Consider the following 16,338-nt stretch of genomic DNA (forward strand, 5'->3'; position numbering starts at 1 on the left):
TAAAACCTTTTAAAACCTTACAAAACACTTGTAAATACTCCGTAAAACCTTTAAAATACTTTGTAAATTTTTCCCGCCAAAAAAATTTTGCCAAAAAAATTGCGGAATCACTTTTCCCGCAAAAAAAAATTTTTGGCGGGAAAAATTTTTACGGGAAAATTTTACAAGGTATTTTAAAGGTTTTTACAAGTGTTTTGGCGGGAAAATTGTGGGATCACTTTTCCCGCCTAAAAAAATTTTGTATTTTGTGGACCTAATTTTGTTTCAAATAAGGGTAAAATGGTCATTAAAAATTAAAAGAGGGCAAACTTAAAAATGGACTCTCAAAAGGGGCATTTTTGAAAAGGGGTATTGAAAAAGGGGCATTTTTAACAATTTCGCATAATAGAATATGTATCTTATTTGTTAGATGAGAGATTGAAAGATGAAGTATAATGATTAAAAATTAATTATTATTTTTCATGATTCACAAAATTTAATAAATACTTATCATCTTGTTGAATAATTCTAAAATCATATTCAAGAAATCTTTATAAATTGAAAATTAAACTTCTTTGGTAAGCTATAGGTATGAAAATATCATAATTTCGATTTAATCTAATTAAATTAAAATTAGTTACATGGATTTCATATCTATTTAATTTACACGACCAAAATAAAAATATCTATTTAATTTACACGACCAAAATAAAAATATCAATTTAATTTATAAAACAGATGAGTTATTTGTGATAAATTTTCTAGAAATCTTTAGAAGCAAGTAAAATATCTTTCAATTAATGATAATTGGCTAAAATGGGCAAAATTAATGACAAAAACGTTGATTGTTATGGAATTAGTCCCAAAAATATATGAACAAATTTATTATACGTAATTAATGTATAATATTGTTTGGAATATGCTTTTATTATTAGTTACCATAAGTACAATCAGATTTTATTTGATTTCCATAAATATTTGATTTTATTTCGATTTTTCATTATTAATTCGAATTGATATTCCAAAAAAATTTCAAAGATCCGATTTCAGAATTTCGGGTCAATTTTCTGATTTTAACCCGACCCATTTTCATTTGTACTTCTCTTTTAATAGTATAGAGATTTGGATTAGCAAAAAAATTTAGAAAAAACTTGCATTTAGGGTGAATATGTGGGTTTCAACATTATTAAACATTGTCCCAATGACTAGGCCACATTGGGTTGCAAATCCACACATATGGAGACGAAGTTTCTCATAAAAACTCCAAGTTCATCTCCGATGACATTTTTTAGATTTTATGTCAAGCTTTGTAAAGTTGGAAAGCTTGTCGACCATCTATTACAATGTGGAATCATAAATGAAATTGCTCTCTACAATCATCTAAATAAGACAACAACAAAAAAAACTTTTAGCTTTTCTAGATAAAACACAATAGATTTTACAATTGTGAAATTTCTCGAGGTCTTGTAGATCTTTAGTCATATTATTAAATGTTTGGCTAACGTTGTCTAGTTCCTCATTTATTTTGTGTTGTCTTTTTTAACAATATTCAACAAATCTGCATTCTTATCTTCCAACAACTCTTTTTCTTTTAGCAGATTCATTTCAGTTTAAATATTGAAATAAGCTTTAATTGTATGTATACTTTAAGACTATTTTATAAGTGCATTTTGTGTGTATATAATTATGGTTTTATGTATGTGTAAATTAATGGGAATATGCACTATAGGACTGAAATGAAAAAATAACTAAGATTCAATATTCTCTAATTGTGACGATCGTATCGCATAATCATGAAATTCCACCAACATTTTGATTAGGATTCAGGTCATCTTATCTAGCATTTGCAAAACCGTTAATTATGTTGAAAATTTTAGTCGATTATCATGAAATTTTATCAATTATCTTGTACATAAGTTTCCAGTGCCTAGACAAAATAGTAATACTAATTCCTAGATGTTAGATGAATATTAATACACTAATACGTCGTTATCAACGTGATTATGCACAACAATTGTATGAGAATTACAAGTGTACAACAAGTTACAACAATTGTATGGGATTATGTGATAGTGACGTGGCAATAAACCATATTACAAGTGTTGAGTATTATTGGACATGATTGGCCCACCACTTAAAAACCTCATCATAGATTCTCTTCTCCAACAAGGACACTTTTGTTCTTGGTCAATGGTCGTATCAGAGATCTCTCTCACCAAACAAAAATCGAATTTTTGTGAACAGACTTTTCCTTTATTCACATAATTTGAAACCAGAGTGATCAAAAACTATTGATACAGAAAAAGTTCGCATGTTTAGAATCCAAGCTGTGTTATCTTCGAATAGTCGAGGCCACAGCATGAGCCCAATGCCTTAGATTATCTTTTAAGTCAACTTCGTTAGCTACCGGCGCCGGAACTCTCCACTTTATCTCTGTCGTGATCTTCCCTTTTCTTCCTCCACAATGATCCCACGCTTCAGACAAATACGGTCTCGCTACTCTGTTTCCACTGCTCTTGTCTTCTTCTTCTTTTGTTACTTGCACAACTCCATCATCTTTCTTCACCAATCTCTGCAATCCAGGAAGAATCGAAACCAGATTGGAGTCTTTATGGTCTTCCTCGGAAAAGACAAAACCTAGATCCATAAACCCTTTAAGTTCCTCGTACTCCAAATCCGACATACTCTTTCCCTTTCTTGTTCTCACATTCCTCTTCTTCTTCTTCTTCCTCTGCTCTTCCTTCTCTGAAAGTACTCTCTCTCTTTCCGCAATCGTGAACGCGTTGACTTCTTTTCCGGAGAGAATCGTCTGAAGCTTCATCGGGGTTGGTTTAACGGGTAAGACCGATCTAGGAGACAAGAACAAATCATCTGATGAAGAACTAAACAAACTTGTCTTGGAACTCGTCGTCATCATCGTCTCATCACTCATAGCCCTTTCTACAAGAAAGCTCACCGGAAAATTCTTCAACACTTCTTCTTCTTTTTCCTCTGTAGTCTCTGTTTCTCTACGCTTCTCTCGACTTTTTCCATTCAGATTCTCTTTGTCTTTCTTGATGATTGATCTCTCCGACCAGTTTCGCTCGAACAGTTTCAACAACTCCTCTTCAGCCATTTTTTTAAGTTTGTTTTCTCCGCTTTTTTTGGTGTTTGGAGGAGATTGAAATGGGGTTTGGTATTTAAATCTTGTAATTAGCTATGTATGTAACTACTTTAATACCCTTAGCTTTCGTATATTACGTGTGGACCCGTTTGTTCCACAACACACTACTTACAAAGTGCAATCAAATTCAAATGGGTCAAGCCTCATAAAGTCATAATACACCATTATATTTGTTGATTAATTAATTCTTCTTTCCGTTATACAATTCAAATTGTTCATAAAATAAATAGATTTTCATTTGATGCGTACACTGTAAAGTATATGATGTATTCAAAAAATTATTCTTATTGTTTATTTATATATTTACAAATTACAACGTAAATAAAAGTACATATTATTTCATTGTGGCTCTTCGAAGGTTCGAATATCTCTAGATGCGTGTGGACGCGAAAGGGAGCGTAAGAAAAAGAGTGGAGCCATCATAAATAAACAAATAATGTATATTAAGCTACTCGTTATAATTATTTAGCAATTCATTTCATATTTAACATGTGGTAAGACATTTCCATCTTATACCTAAAAGTGACCAACCTCTCTGCACCTTATTTTGATATCTCTCAACCACGAAACCAAATTACAAAATAAAGAGTTGTTGGTTAGTCTTACGTACATATGCGTTCTCTACTTCTCGTTTATATATGTATAATCTATCTACATGTAATAGTAAAACACATATACAGTCAATAAAGGCGTCTACAATACTCGGTTCTTTATAAATTATATCTAGAGATTAGTTCTGTCCGTACCTGTATATATATCTCAAAACATAATCAAGTTGTTTCTCAGTACAGGAAGAGATACAATTTAGACATCATTACGTCTAGAATTAAACAATAATATCTAAAATACGGAAAATGGTAAATAAAGGCATTTGATTCATAAATGGTGGAAAAAAACTGGCCAATCACGAGAATATAAATTAAACTGTAAGTTATAAGATTCAAAAGTTTAAAGTAATCTGTTACTGAGAGTTAAATGATAATATTAAATTTATTATACAGTATACTAATGAACTAATATCCACAACACCCGCAAGTAGTTGACTCAAGAAAAATAAACACTTAAGTTTTTAGAGGAGATAGTTTTGTTCCATGAGTTTGATCAGAGTAACACATTAGTTGCGCTATGCCTATACTCAACGAAAGGAAGGACTGAAGGCAGTGCCGTGCCCAGGTTTATCGGAGCTTAAGGCGAGATTGTAATTAGGAGTCTTACCAATATAATTTTTTTTATATAAAATACAAATGCATGTAAATATAATTTTGAAACGTTGCAAATTATCATTTATTCCCATTCAGTAGGATTTTCAAGTTTAACTTGAGCATAAAACCTGATTGTGATTTCACAAATCCTTTATCTTTGTTTTTCTTATGTCTTCAGTATAGAACTTGAGTTAACAAATATTTAGAAGCACTAAAGCAGGTTCACAATTTGAAAATGAACAAATTGAATATAAACAAAGTACTTAAAAAAAAACAGGTTCGTCTTAAAAAGAATAAAATATTATATATGAAACTTTGGAAATAAACAGAGAAAAGAGACTCTCGGAATCTCATCAGTTTCCTCTTCCTCTTTTTTTTATTTTTTTATTTTCAGTTTTCTTTTTCTAAAACCTATTACCTATATGTAAATCCATTTTGATACATCATATTTGCTGCATTTGGGGGCCTTCAAAAATAAAACTGAAGGAGTGAGAATCAGAAGAGCCTTCCATATATTGGCTATAAGTCTATTGGTAAATCGGTAAAACTTGTTGTTAGTGTGTTTTTTCCCTAAAACGGTAACATTTTATAGAATTTGTTTGATCTTTTGCAATCAAACAGTTTCAAAGCCAAAGTCAAAGTCCAACCTTGATTTTTTATTTTTCGTGATTTGTCACTACTTTGTCCAACATTGAGCTATTTATTGTTGGGAAAAGAAGAAAACAAATTGACACACAAATTTTCTCGAAATATATACTAAATTTTATAAATATATAAGCTAAATTTCAAAACCCTAAATTAATGAAATACGAGAGCAAGACATAGCTTTTGTTGTGACCTAAAGGACCAAAGCTGCAAGTTATTACCTTCGCTAAGACTATTAGCTTTAACTACATGGTTCCATTTATATGCCAACAGATACATCGAACTCGTCTTCCCTCTCTTCCTCTTCCTCGTCTTCTTTTTCTTCACCATATCATCATCATATCCTCTCATCTTCAGCTTCCATACGTGTAACCTCGGATCGATCACTTCCACGCTTAAACCTCCTTCTCTATCCCTTTTTATTCGTTTGTGGGTCTTTATCTTTTCATCAGAAGTTAGAAAATCGTGGTTCAAAAGCTTACTCATGGGAATGGATAAACGCGACTCACCTCCATCCACATCGGTCTTAGTCAATGGTTTTTCCATTATTAATGTCTCCTCCGTGCCTCCCATCTCCATTATCTTGCTCTTTAACTTCTCTGGCAGCTCTCTATTTGCTTCAAGCTCTTCCTCTCCTACTTGCTGTTGTGGCTCCACATTGACGACGTATTGACCTTCTTGTTCGAAACGAAGAGAAAGTCGTTTTTTCAGGGGCTTTCGCTCTTCTAGGTCATTATATATATTTGCCATTGATATCCTCTTCGTTCACACATGTATTGCAGAATTTTAGTTAACGCAGTTAAAAAGTATTAAAGATGGATATTGACATTGGTAGGTTTTGCTTATTTATTTTACTTAAGATATATCCTTTAATAAAAATAAATAAAACATCAATTAAAAAGTATTAAAGATGGATATTGACATCGGTTTTGCTTATTTATTTTACTTAAGATATATCCTTACTTAAGATATATCCTTTGATAAAAATAAATAAAAAATCAATTAAAAAGTATTAAAAATGGATATTGACATTGGTAGATTTTGCTTATTTATTTTACTTAAGAGTATATCCTTTGATAAAAATAAAGAAATAATCAAATATATATAGATGCGACGCCAATATTATTATTATTTTTTGTTTAACTTATGGCAGGTGTTGGTAAAACTATAACATTAAAATCTTCATTGTAAGATGCAAGAGAGAGAGGTATAACAATTGCTTATTCGTCAACAACAATAAACTTTCTTACCAGAGATACATTTAACAATCTGAAACCTATCTTCCTCTGAAAAACCATAGAAACCTAAGAGAGTTTGACAGGGATTTTAAACTGCTTCTTGATGAGTTCCGCATCTCTCTGCTACATAAGTTCACCAGATCATATGAAGGCAGTCAGATTACTATCAAGACGACTAGAACCGAAGTTGAATCGGTAGAGAAAGAGCAGCGAGATTGACTTACTTTTGTATTGAAAACTTTCAGAATGATATATTATCACTCTGTGAGGCTGAAGAATACAAATATATATGTAACTACTTGCTCATTGTTGAAGATAAGTAGAAGTTCCAAAACACAGAACCCATTGACATGAACGCTACACGAGCTTGAAGCGGGACTACCCTGTAAATTTCACCTTTCATCAGACCTCAATGTAGAATGCTAATTCAGACTCTACACCATATATAAAGACCGCCAGATACAAATGATATAATGATAGAGAAAGAAAGCCATACCAAAAGTTAAGGATGCTAACGGGAACCCAAAAGCGAAATCCTGCAGTAATCCCAAGAACAGTAAATATATGAAAGATGCGATGTAACAGTAAAAGTTTAACTCTATGTAATTGGTATCTCACCATAAAGAAGCGTTGGAAGAGCATCTTTCTGATACTTGTTTCCGAGCTCAGAGAGTTTTCCCAGCCATAAGTTGTTCCAAGCAAATATAACAGCAATCACAGATGGACCGAGGATCACTTGGTTAAGCAGAACCTAACAAAGGGATCGGTTTAAGCAGTAGAAACTCTATCACAACATGTTCTAAGTATGATTAACAAAACAAGTCTAAGAGGTAATAGTACCTTAAGCACTAGATTTGTGGCGGTTGGTTTAGGCAAAGAATGATCAAGGAATTGGTACCACGCATAAGAGCCAGGGCCATACAAAAGAAACCCGTAAGAGCTCATCCGCAGCGCACGAATCCAGTCATGTTCTGAGAAAATGTTCCACAATTCCCCCTAAGTAAAAAAGATCCAATCATAAATCCTTAGTCTCAAGCCAAGTTCCACCAATGTACGAGACACATTTTGCAAAAGAGAAAATATGAATTACCCCAACAACAAGCACTCGAACCAAACATAACCTAATAAGAGACTGTCACTACTCACTAAACAACCATACTCACCAACATTTTTGGTTATACAAAGATCCAATTTCATTTGAAGTATCACTAAACAACTGCAGAAACTCGATTCATGTTACATTCAAATGATCAAAACATTCACTAAAACCTCTAAATTCAAATGTATGACTCGAAAATCACCAAAACTTGGTCAGAGACAAACCTCGTCAAGCTCAGAAGATGATTGTTTAAGAGCGGTTCTCTTTTTCCACCTCCCAGATAGCTGAGCAATCGTGTCACCGGTGAAAGTGAGTGCCCCGGCCGTCACAGCTTGCTTCAAAGGAAACCGATAACCGCCGGCGTCTCTGCTCACATCGACGGAATCCGACGATCCAGTATTCCTTTTCCTATCTCTATCTCCGGAAGACTTCTTCTTTCTCCGTTGTTCGAAGCCATTCCATCCCCAGAAACCACCAGCGCCGCCGCAACCACCCAATGCGTCCATTAAAAAATGCTTCCTTTTTTTCTTCGAAACAGAGTTTGCCTAAATCTTTAAAACCGCAAATGAGTCCTGTCCATTTGTTTTTCCGGTTTGGTTCGATTCCATTTTTTGGATCTTGGATTTTGGGAAACAAGTCAAAATCAAACCAAATCTGAACCGAACCAAATGTCATCAAACCGAAATAAAATTGACTGTATATGAAAATTTAATTTTAATCAGTATAATCCTTTTGATGTCACTATATTTATTTCACTGAATTTCGATTTATTTTGTTCGGTTACATATGATTCGGTATAAGAATTGAGTTGTTGTCATATTCGGTTAATTTATTTCGATTTGGTTCGGTTTTATACTTACTGTACATAAAACGATGTGGTCACGTGAAACCGGTGAAGGCGCGCGATCAGACAGGCGCGTGGTTAATAACTACGACCCACAATCGTGGTGTTGAAACGCGCGTTTTACAAGAATCGCGTTAGCCAATTGTTTTCATCATCATCATCATCATCATCGTTGCGGTGGGTTTACATACCGCTATCATCATTCTTCCGGGAAGAGGAAAAGGTTTCTTCGATCGTCGAAGAGATTCTTTGGACCAGTCTCCTTCCTGGGTCGATCTTCGATTCAGCTCTCTTTTAATGTTATAGGTAAACTCATCCTCTGCATCTACTGTTTTCGATTTGGAAATAGATTGGTTCAATTGTGAATTGGAATTGAGGATTTGATTGGTTGGATCATCTCAATTCAAAATCAAATCCTTTGAATTTTAGATTTGGATAGCTCTATCATCGTTCTTTATGAGTTGTGATGGATGGCTTTTTAGTGTAAAGGAACTTACTTGAATTGTCAAAGTTGACGTTTTGTTAGATTTTGAGGCAAAATTCAAACTTATTCATATGAATTTCCTCATAAGCTGATGAATTCTGTATCTTTGTACATTAGTGATATAGTCTACTTGTGTGTCTTCTTATGAATTCATATTGAAAGTGTGTTTTTTGTTGTAGGTTTCGGGAAGCTGCTATGTTATTTGAGGGGCTTACCAAGAAACCACCGTCGCTTATTGATCTTTGCGTTAGGAAAGCTATAGATAATGTAAAGTACATTGGCTATGTTGGTGGGGTTGATTTTCAGCTCCTTGAGCAGATTCTGCAACACTGTACACTAGAACAGCTGAAGCACATAGAGGATTCTACTCAAGTAAGAAGTTTTTCTCGCCATATGGCACTATTAGTCTTTTGTATGTTTTGATGGGTTTCTTTTTAATCTTAAGTTATGCTTTTTTGTTGTTTTTGTTTTGCTAGGACACAGATCTTAGTCCAGTCACCGATACGTTTTGGAAGGGATTCTATAAGAAGCACTATGGTGAAGAGGACATGAATGATCTTATAGAGGATCTGGAGTGGAATAAAGTAAATAATTTCAAATGGAGAAATTTATATGAGGTTGGTTTTTTTCAAGTCTTGATGTAAATACATATTTAAGTGTTGAAATATTTAAGATATATGCACATGGTTTCGTGCAGTTGAAGGTTATAGCTGTGCAACAAGAAGAGAAGAAAGCTGTTGATCGACTGAAAGAACGTTACAAGGACGAAAATGAAAGTATAACTTTTACGAATCTGTCTTTTTATTATGGCCGTTAGCTCAATGATGAGAAGCATGTTCTTAGACTGAAATTTATTCTTCTTTCGTTCCCTTGTAATCGTTTTCAGTTTCCTTTTGTCAGGGAAACAAAGTCGACAAACTAAGGTCTGCTCGAAAGCTCCTCCAAGCAAAAGACCATTTTGGGGTAACACTTTTTTTAATCTTAATGATTTTTTGCAGCATCTGGTCAGATCTTGCAAAAACATTATGGAAATGCTTCATGCATATATTAGTTTTTTTCCCCTGGCTTTTGGTTATATGGGACGGTTTCTTTGCAGGGAATAGTGCATCAGGTTACAATCTTGGGAATGTGAAGAGCAACATCATGAAGAAGGCAAAACTAGATCTGTTGAAGAGGTACACTTCAAAAATGCACAATCACAAGGCTTACTTATAAGGTTTCGAGCAAAAATCTATTTCTTAATTCAAATCTTCTAATGGTTTTGATTACAGTCAAGAAGTGAAAAATCTTACTGCTATTAAAAGGAACACGATTCAGAAGAGTTTCAGGTATTATCTCCCCAGCATCTATTTATCTATATTGATCCACGATCTTAATCCCCCAAACTTGCTGACCGGTTTGATGGATCATGTCTTGTCTAGTATTTCTACTCCAAAGAGGACTAGCTTATCTGCGAATGCGCCTTCAACTTCAAGAAGCATTCCTTTTTGTGGACGAAATCTTACTGACATGAAAAGGAACACGATTCAGAAGAGTTTCAGGTAACATGGCCTCAGTATCTATATAACTATATCGATCCACATTCTTTATCCTCAAACTTGATCGGTTCGATGGATCATGTCTTGTCTAGTATTTCTGCTCCAAAGAGGACTGGCTTATCCGCGAATGCGACTTCAACTTCAAGAAGCATTCCTTCTGGTGGACAAAAGCTACCTCCAAAGAGGATCAACAGCCTTCCTGGGACTGCTCCTTCAACTTCAAAAAATGCAGCCACCAGACAAAAACATGTAATGTAACTTATATAGCTTTTTACAGACAATTTTTTTCTTCAAGTGTATCATCAAGTTTCAAGAACTCCGAATTTTGAAACTTTGTAGCTTGATGATATCCTATTTTGTAACAATAGATCTTCAAAGGTTTCTATAATGATTTACTAAAGTGCTTTGTTTTCTAGCTTTTGCTTTGGCCGAGAAATTTCACAACAAAAGTCTCCGTAGAAGCATTCGATATAGAAATTAGAGTAATAATCCATAAACATAAATCATTTTATACGATAAACACATTCTGATAAGAATACAAACAAGGTGCGAACAAACACCCTTAGAAGATGGATTGAAGCAAATATATATGTTTTATTGTGCCTACAAAATGAGAAATCTTAATTTAGAGTATGATCAAATCCAGACTCAACAGTCTCTTAGCTTTTGGCTAGAGAAACCAATCTCTTTTATTCTTTGCGGTGTGATTTGATGTATAGTATGGACCCTAAAAGGGCCTACGCCTAAACTGAAGATCCAGCCAAACGTCTTCTTGATGCATTTGAAGTCGAGACTTGACCCAATTTGTCTGACTCTTTCGAGTCATCCGTCACAATTCTCTCTCTCACTGGCGTGTAATGCCTCAGCCACACGCCCGTGTACACCTGAACATTCAATATCCCAATGAACCATCCAAGTTTCAAATTGATCCAAACAAACATCTTTCTCTTATTATTCTTGGAAAGAGACCAACTATACCTGTTGTGGTCTCATGATCTTGGTGTCAGGATCATCCAATGACTCTTTCCAATGCGACAAGTATCCAGCCATGCGAGGAATCGCGAATAAGACCGTGAAGAACTCTGGTGGAAATCCCATTGCCCTATTTTAATGGTCCAAGATTGCATATTTAGATGAAGTTGAGAGGAAGTGATGAACTCTGCACATGCATTCAAACTTTTACCTGTATATTAATCCGGAGTAGAAATCAACATTTGGATAAAGCTTTCTCTTAACAAAGTAATCGTCAGAGAGAGCTGCCTTCTCAAGAGCAACAGCTACCTGAAGACATCAGAATCAAACACATTCACTTTAAGGAAACATTAAAAATTACACTAAATCGAAAAGATGGGTATCAAGTTTTAGTATAAGCTTGAACTTCGTTGGACATAGCGTACCTCAATTAGAGGATCCTTTCCAACAATAGAAAATACTTCATCAGCCAGGTTCTTGATGACTTTAGCTCGAGGGTCATAGTTTTTGTACACACGGTGTCCAAAACCAGACATCTTCCTCTTCCTAAGATGTCAAAGAGATGAGACTTTAAATGAAAAGACTTGTCAAAAATTTAGAAAACGGAAGCATATAGGTTCAAGAATTGAATTTACCTGTTCTTCACACCCTCGATAAACTCTGGAATATTTTCAACAGTCCCAATCTCTGACAACATCTTAAGCACAGCCTAATGGAACCAAAGACATGAACTTCAAAGACCATGGAGCATGCAAATACATCAGAAGATGTATAATATGAAGATATGAGAATAAATAGCATACCTCGTTTGCACCACCATGAAGTGGACCATATAGCGCTCCCACAGCTCCAGCAACAGCAGTGTACACATCAACACCGCTACAAGAAGACATTTCCCAATCAATATCTCCTATCAAGTTCACTAAGATTCAAACCAAAGATATGTACCTAGAGGCAAGATGCCGAGCAGCAGCGGTGGAGCAGTTCATTTCATGCTCTGCATGCAGTATGAAGAGGATGTCCAAAACCCGAGCCAGCCGAGGATTAGGTTTGTAGGATCTATTTCCCCTGTAAGAAACAGAAAAAAGTGTGTCAATGGCACGCTACAAATTATGTACAGTAAAAAACAACTAAGCTTCCAGTGCTCTGAAGCATCAAGCGATCATCCAAAAATGAATCTAAAAGTTGAGGTTCTAACTAATTCGAGAAGAAAGATATAGTAGAGACATACAGGGAATCCAGCATATAGAGGAAATTATCTGCATAAGGAAGGTTTCCTGAGGGAAGAACAGGAGGCCTCCCTGCCATCCTCAGATAAGCAGCTGCTGCAATTGTAGGTGCCTGTAAATTGTAAACACGTTTAGTTGCACAGATTGTAATTTTTTCTTTCAGGCCTTCATGAAATTCACAGTCCAAATATGTTTATGCGTGACACAATATAGGAAGAAGTAAGGTGACCACTGATAACAAAAATACCTTTCCAATAATGCGAATAATTTGTTTATCTCTAACTTGTTTAGAATCGTAAATATCCTGGCCCTGCACCCAGTAGAGTATTAATCAACATGTTTATACGGAAAAATTCAAAAGAGCTAATTCTTTACACAAGGAGTGACAAGGCCTGACATGTTGTTAGAGAAGTAATGTAAGCTTAAACCTACCCTAAGAGCAGGATTTGCATCAGGATGAAAGATGGAAAGCGCACTCATTGCACTCACAAGAACTCCCATTGGGTGTGCATCGTGAGGCATAGACTGTATAATATCCTGTACAAAAGTTTTCAAGTAAATCGACTTAGATATGAGAAATATATTGCTTTGATAGCTTCGAATACAGCACACAACCCTCAGAACAACATGTATAGAAACGTCTTGAGAATTATTGATTGACCAGACAATGACAATAACAAGTAGAGAATAGCTAACTCTAAAGTCCTGAAACATGCTATAGGCAAACTTACTAGTACTCCTTGTGGCACAGCTGAATGCTGAGAAACTGCAAACTCCCAATCAGATAGCTGAGTTTCAGAGGGCAGATTCCCATACACTGCAAGAAAAGATAGTAAAGGAGAAAACTTTTCATCAATGTCCAATTCGATACATATAACACTTGAAAATTGTGGTTATACTAGCATCGATACTGAAAAAATGAGTAACAAACTGAAACATGATCCAATACACTTACTGAGAAGATAAGCCACCTCCAGGAAAGTACTGTTCTCAGCCATTTCCTCAATCGGGTAGCCACGATAACGGAGGATCCCTTCATCACCATCGATGTAAGAAATCGAAGATCGAACAGGAGCCGTGTTCAAGTAACCTGGATCGTATAATTTAAGGCCCTTGTCTTCCTTCCCCGTAGCTATCTGCAAGCCAAACACCACGCAACAGACCAAACTCCTCAGCTCAGAATCCCACAGTGATAGTAAAACAAAAAAAAATCTACTTTACCCAGAAGTTTTTAGAATAAGGGTTATACCTTTTTGAAATCAACGGCTTTAACGGTGCCATCATCTGAGACCGGAACTTTATACTTTTTTCCGGTGCGTTCGTCGACGATCGTCAGTGTTCCTTTCAAAGATCCAAGCGGTGCGACACTCGTATCCGCCGACGTGCACCATCGCTCGATCGCTGGAGAATCCTGTTTTCCTTCAGCCAAATGCGCTGAGAGAACAGCTAATCGAGCTCGAACTCTCTCTGAAATCTCCATTTTCAACCAGAAAAATCAAAATTCAAAGAAGAGAGAAAGAAGCAGAAAGGGAGCGAAGAAGATATTGCAAGTCACCATTGTACTCTTCGTTATTATAACACGTGTCCCTAGTATTGACTAGTTTCCACGTGTGCGTGATCTAATGGATATCCAACGGCGGAAAGGCGACCCAACTTGTACATCTCTAATCTGTCAGAATTATCTGGGACCCACTTATCAGCATTATCTAGTTAACTTTCCTCGATTTGCTAAATATTTATGTGATTGAAGCATTGCTGATTGGGCTGACGTTTTTAATGTGGGCTTCTGGTTATGCATCTTTTTCGACCCAACAGAATATAATTCTCTTTCGGCCCATTTTTTGTTCGCTTTATTTTCTTAGCTATTTGTTTTTTGAATTTTGATTATTTTATAATTTTATAACCAGCTAAAAATTACGATCAACTATGACTGAAATCTCAATTAAATGACTAAATTGTTATCTAAAGCTAAATGCTCAACTGTGCTATTTCGTTCAAAAGAAAATTCATTATTTTATGGATGTTCTTTATAAATTAATTGTAGTAAAAAAAATACAAAAGTTATAGTTAATCAAAGAGATGGAAAATACTAACGTTTAAATAAATTTACTCTTTAATGTTAGTGTACTAGGCTATTAATCTTATAAGTGTATATGGAGGTCGTCTAATTACGTTTTAAGAAAGAAAAAAGATAGGAGAAAGTGAGAGTGCTTATTATAGGTATAATAAATGACATTTTAAAAGCGACGGGTCGTATAGTATTGATTCGTACCTAAAAATGGAATTCTAAGTTTTCCACACGTGAGGCTCTGAATCTGAGAGTGATACATTTTTTCTTTCCCTCCTTCTGTTTTCAACACATGAACTGTTCCTTTTTTTTTTTTTTTTTTTTTCTTTAAACCTATGTTGCATGGAAACGGAAACGAAAACGTGGAAGCGAAACGTTTCGGAAACGAGAAACGATTTTTTTCTAAAATTAGGGATTGGAAACGTTTTGAAAACGTATACACATATATAATATATGTATATATATAACATTAACATAAAACTATAAAAATAGTTTAATTAAACAATACAAGTCCAAAACATCAAATATTAAATAGGTTAACTAAAATTCTAAAAGAAAAAAAATTAAAAGGTTCAAGTTCAAATATTTAATTTAGACCAACATTTTCATCCGCATTTTCATTAGTTTCATGGTAGATCATATAAAGATGCCTCCAAATCTAGTTTGTCGATAAAAAAATTTTAAAACTCAGAATCTTCCAAAATTAGTGATATGTATTACTCTATAAATCTTAATCTTTTCAATTTTTATTTATTAAGTTTCCAAAGTCAATAAAAAGGATTTGTCGCGTTTCCATTTTAGAAACGTGAGTTTCCATCGTGTTTCCAAACATAGATTTTTAGGAAACGCGTTTCCGTAACATTTTTCGTGTTTCTGAAGAGTTTCCGTTTCCGAAACGTTTCGGAAACGGGAAACGGACCTCGAAGAGAGTTTCCATGCAAGATAGCTTTAAACATTATTTGCAACGGTGATCACTCAATGATACCTTTCATTTTTTTTTTTTTTTTTTTTTCATCTGATACCTTTCATTTATAACTTCTACACGTCTATAAAATAAATTTGTACATATATAGGATCTACAATAACACAATTTACATCACTTGTGTTTTTAATTATTCAAACAGAGGCATAGTAATTGATAAAAAAATAAACAACTAGAAAGCACTTGAAAATATAAATAACTTTTACTGTTATAAACAAAGCTTTTTCACGGTAATGGAATTCCGAAATAAAAATAAATAAAAGAGAAAATGACAGAGGAAATGTGTGAGAGAGGCAAAGGAAATGCAATAATATTTGCAGTAAGAAAAAAGCATGAGAAAAAAGGAGTTGTGGATTTAGACATATGACTGACAAATTATACTATATTTTTCTAGTTTCTCCTATATATGGTTGTTTATGTGTTCATCATATGTTTAAATATATTTAAACCTTTCATTAGTCACATCACATCCGAAAGATGTGTACGATAATTAAAAAGAAGATTATATACAGTACCGTTTCAATATATAATGAAACCTATGGTAAAACAAACAAAAATTAAAACCCTCTTAGTAAAAAAATTTGAGCATTTTTTCTTTAAATTTTTTTATGAAACTAATATTGCACTCTTGTCATTTGCCTACCTTGCCTAGGAATAGAAATGGATTTATACACCAAAATTTGTTTGCTTATTAGACACGATCATAGGGTGTCCTAACGTTAAGTGCTATGACGCTGCGACCTCCTTTGACGCATCATTTAGGGTCCTACATAACATAATCACTTTAAACCCTTTTAAACAATACTCGTAGTTTAGAAACAAATTAAGTTAGTTGATTGATATAAATAAATTCAGCTATAGCTTAAGACAAATTTAAGATGATTGGTTGAAAGTT

The 16,338-nt window shown here is 34.4% G+C and overlaps 4 protein-coding genes across 6 annotated transcripts; 1 reads left to right on the top strand and 3 right to left on the bottom strand.

Annotated features, from left to right (window-relative positions):
* Window positions 1-2,022: 2,022 nt before the first annotated feature.
* LOC9316072 lies at window positions 2,023-3,300 on the bottom strand. Its single transcript, XM_021027333.1, has one exon. It carries the CDS (start codon window positions 3,092-3,094, stop codon window positions 2,312-2,314), a length of 783 nt encoding a protein of 260 aa, XP_020882992.1. The 5' UTR covers window positions 3,095-3,300; the 3' UTR covers window positions 2,023-2,311.
* A 2,794-nt stretch (window positions 3,301-6,094) lies between these two features.
* LOC9317938 (peroxisomal membrane protein 2) lies at window positions 6,095-7,903 on the bottom strand. 2 transcript variants are annotated; one of them, XM_021027339.1, is made up of 6 exons: window positions 7,551-7,903; window positions 7,068-7,223; window positions 6,846-6,978; window positions 6,724-6,763; window positions 6,452-6,610; window positions 6,095-6,347 (listed from the first exon to the last, which is right to left on the bottom strand). In XM_021027339.1, the coding sequence occupies exons 1-5, from the start codon at window positions 7,830-7,832 to the stop codon at window positions 6,523-6,525; spliced, it is 699 nt and encodes a 232-aa protein (XP_020882998.1). In that variant the 5' UTR covers window positions 7,833-7,903; the 3' UTR covers window positions 6,095-6,347; window positions 6,452-6,522. The 2 variants fall into 2 exon arrangements, with proteins under 2 accessions (XP_020882998.1, XP_020882997.1); XM_021027338.1 differs by having other exon boundaries at window positions 6,112-6,350.
* Window positions 7,904-8,334: 431 nt separating this feature from the next.
* LOC110228938 (transcription elongation factor B polypeptide 3) lies at window positions 8,335-10,610 on the top strand. 2 transcript variants are annotated; one of them, XM_021027336.1, is made up of 9 exons: window positions 8,336-8,476; window positions 8,834-9,026; window positions 9,131-9,271; window positions 9,352-9,430; window positions 9,555-9,617; window positions 9,751-9,829; window positions 9,926-9,982; window positions 10,076-10,195; window positions 10,285-10,610. In XM_021027336.1, the coding sequence occupies exons 2-9, from the start codon at window positions 8,850-8,852 to the stop codon at window positions 10,448-10,450; spliced, it is 882 nt and encodes a 293-aa protein (XP_020882995.1). In that variant the 5' UTR covers window positions 8,336-8,476; window positions 8,834-8,849; the 3' UTR covers window positions 10,451-10,610. The 2 variants fall into 2 exon arrangements, with proteins under 2 accessions (XP_020882996.1, XP_020882995.1); XM_021027337.1 differs by lacking the exon at window positions 10,076-10,195 and having other exon boundaries at window positions 8,335-8,476.
* A 53-nt stretch (window positions 10,611-10,663) lies between these two features.
* Window positions 10,664-13,957, bottom strand: LOC9317939 (citrate synthase 3, peroxisomal). The gene is made up of 13 exons (XM_021027334.1): window positions 13,643-13,957; window positions 13,349-13,529; window positions 13,125-13,210; window positions 12,826-12,930; window positions 12,641-12,703; window positions 12,396-12,505; window positions 12,113-12,232; window positions 11,968-12,043; window positions 11,800-11,873; window positions 11,590-11,710; window positions 11,376-11,473; window positions 11,171-11,294; window positions 10,664-11,076 (listed from the first exon to the last, which is right to left on the bottom strand). Exons 1-13 carry the CDS (start codon window positions 13,871-13,873, stop codon window positions 10,936-10,938), a joined length of 1,530 nt encoding a protein of 509 aa, XP_020882993.1. The 5' UTR covers window positions 13,874-13,957; the 3' UTR covers window positions 10,664-10,935.
* Window positions 13,958-16,338: the final 2,381 nt, after the last annotated feature.

This window comes from Arabidopsis lyrata (genome assembly GCF_000004255.2).
Source record: "Arabidopsis lyrata subsp. lyrata unplaced genomic scaffold ARALYscaffold_4, whole genome shotgun sequence".
Lineage (NCBI taxonomy): Eukaryota > Viridiplantae > Streptophyta > Magnoliopsida > Brassicales > Brassicaceae > Arabidopsis > Arabidopsis lyrata.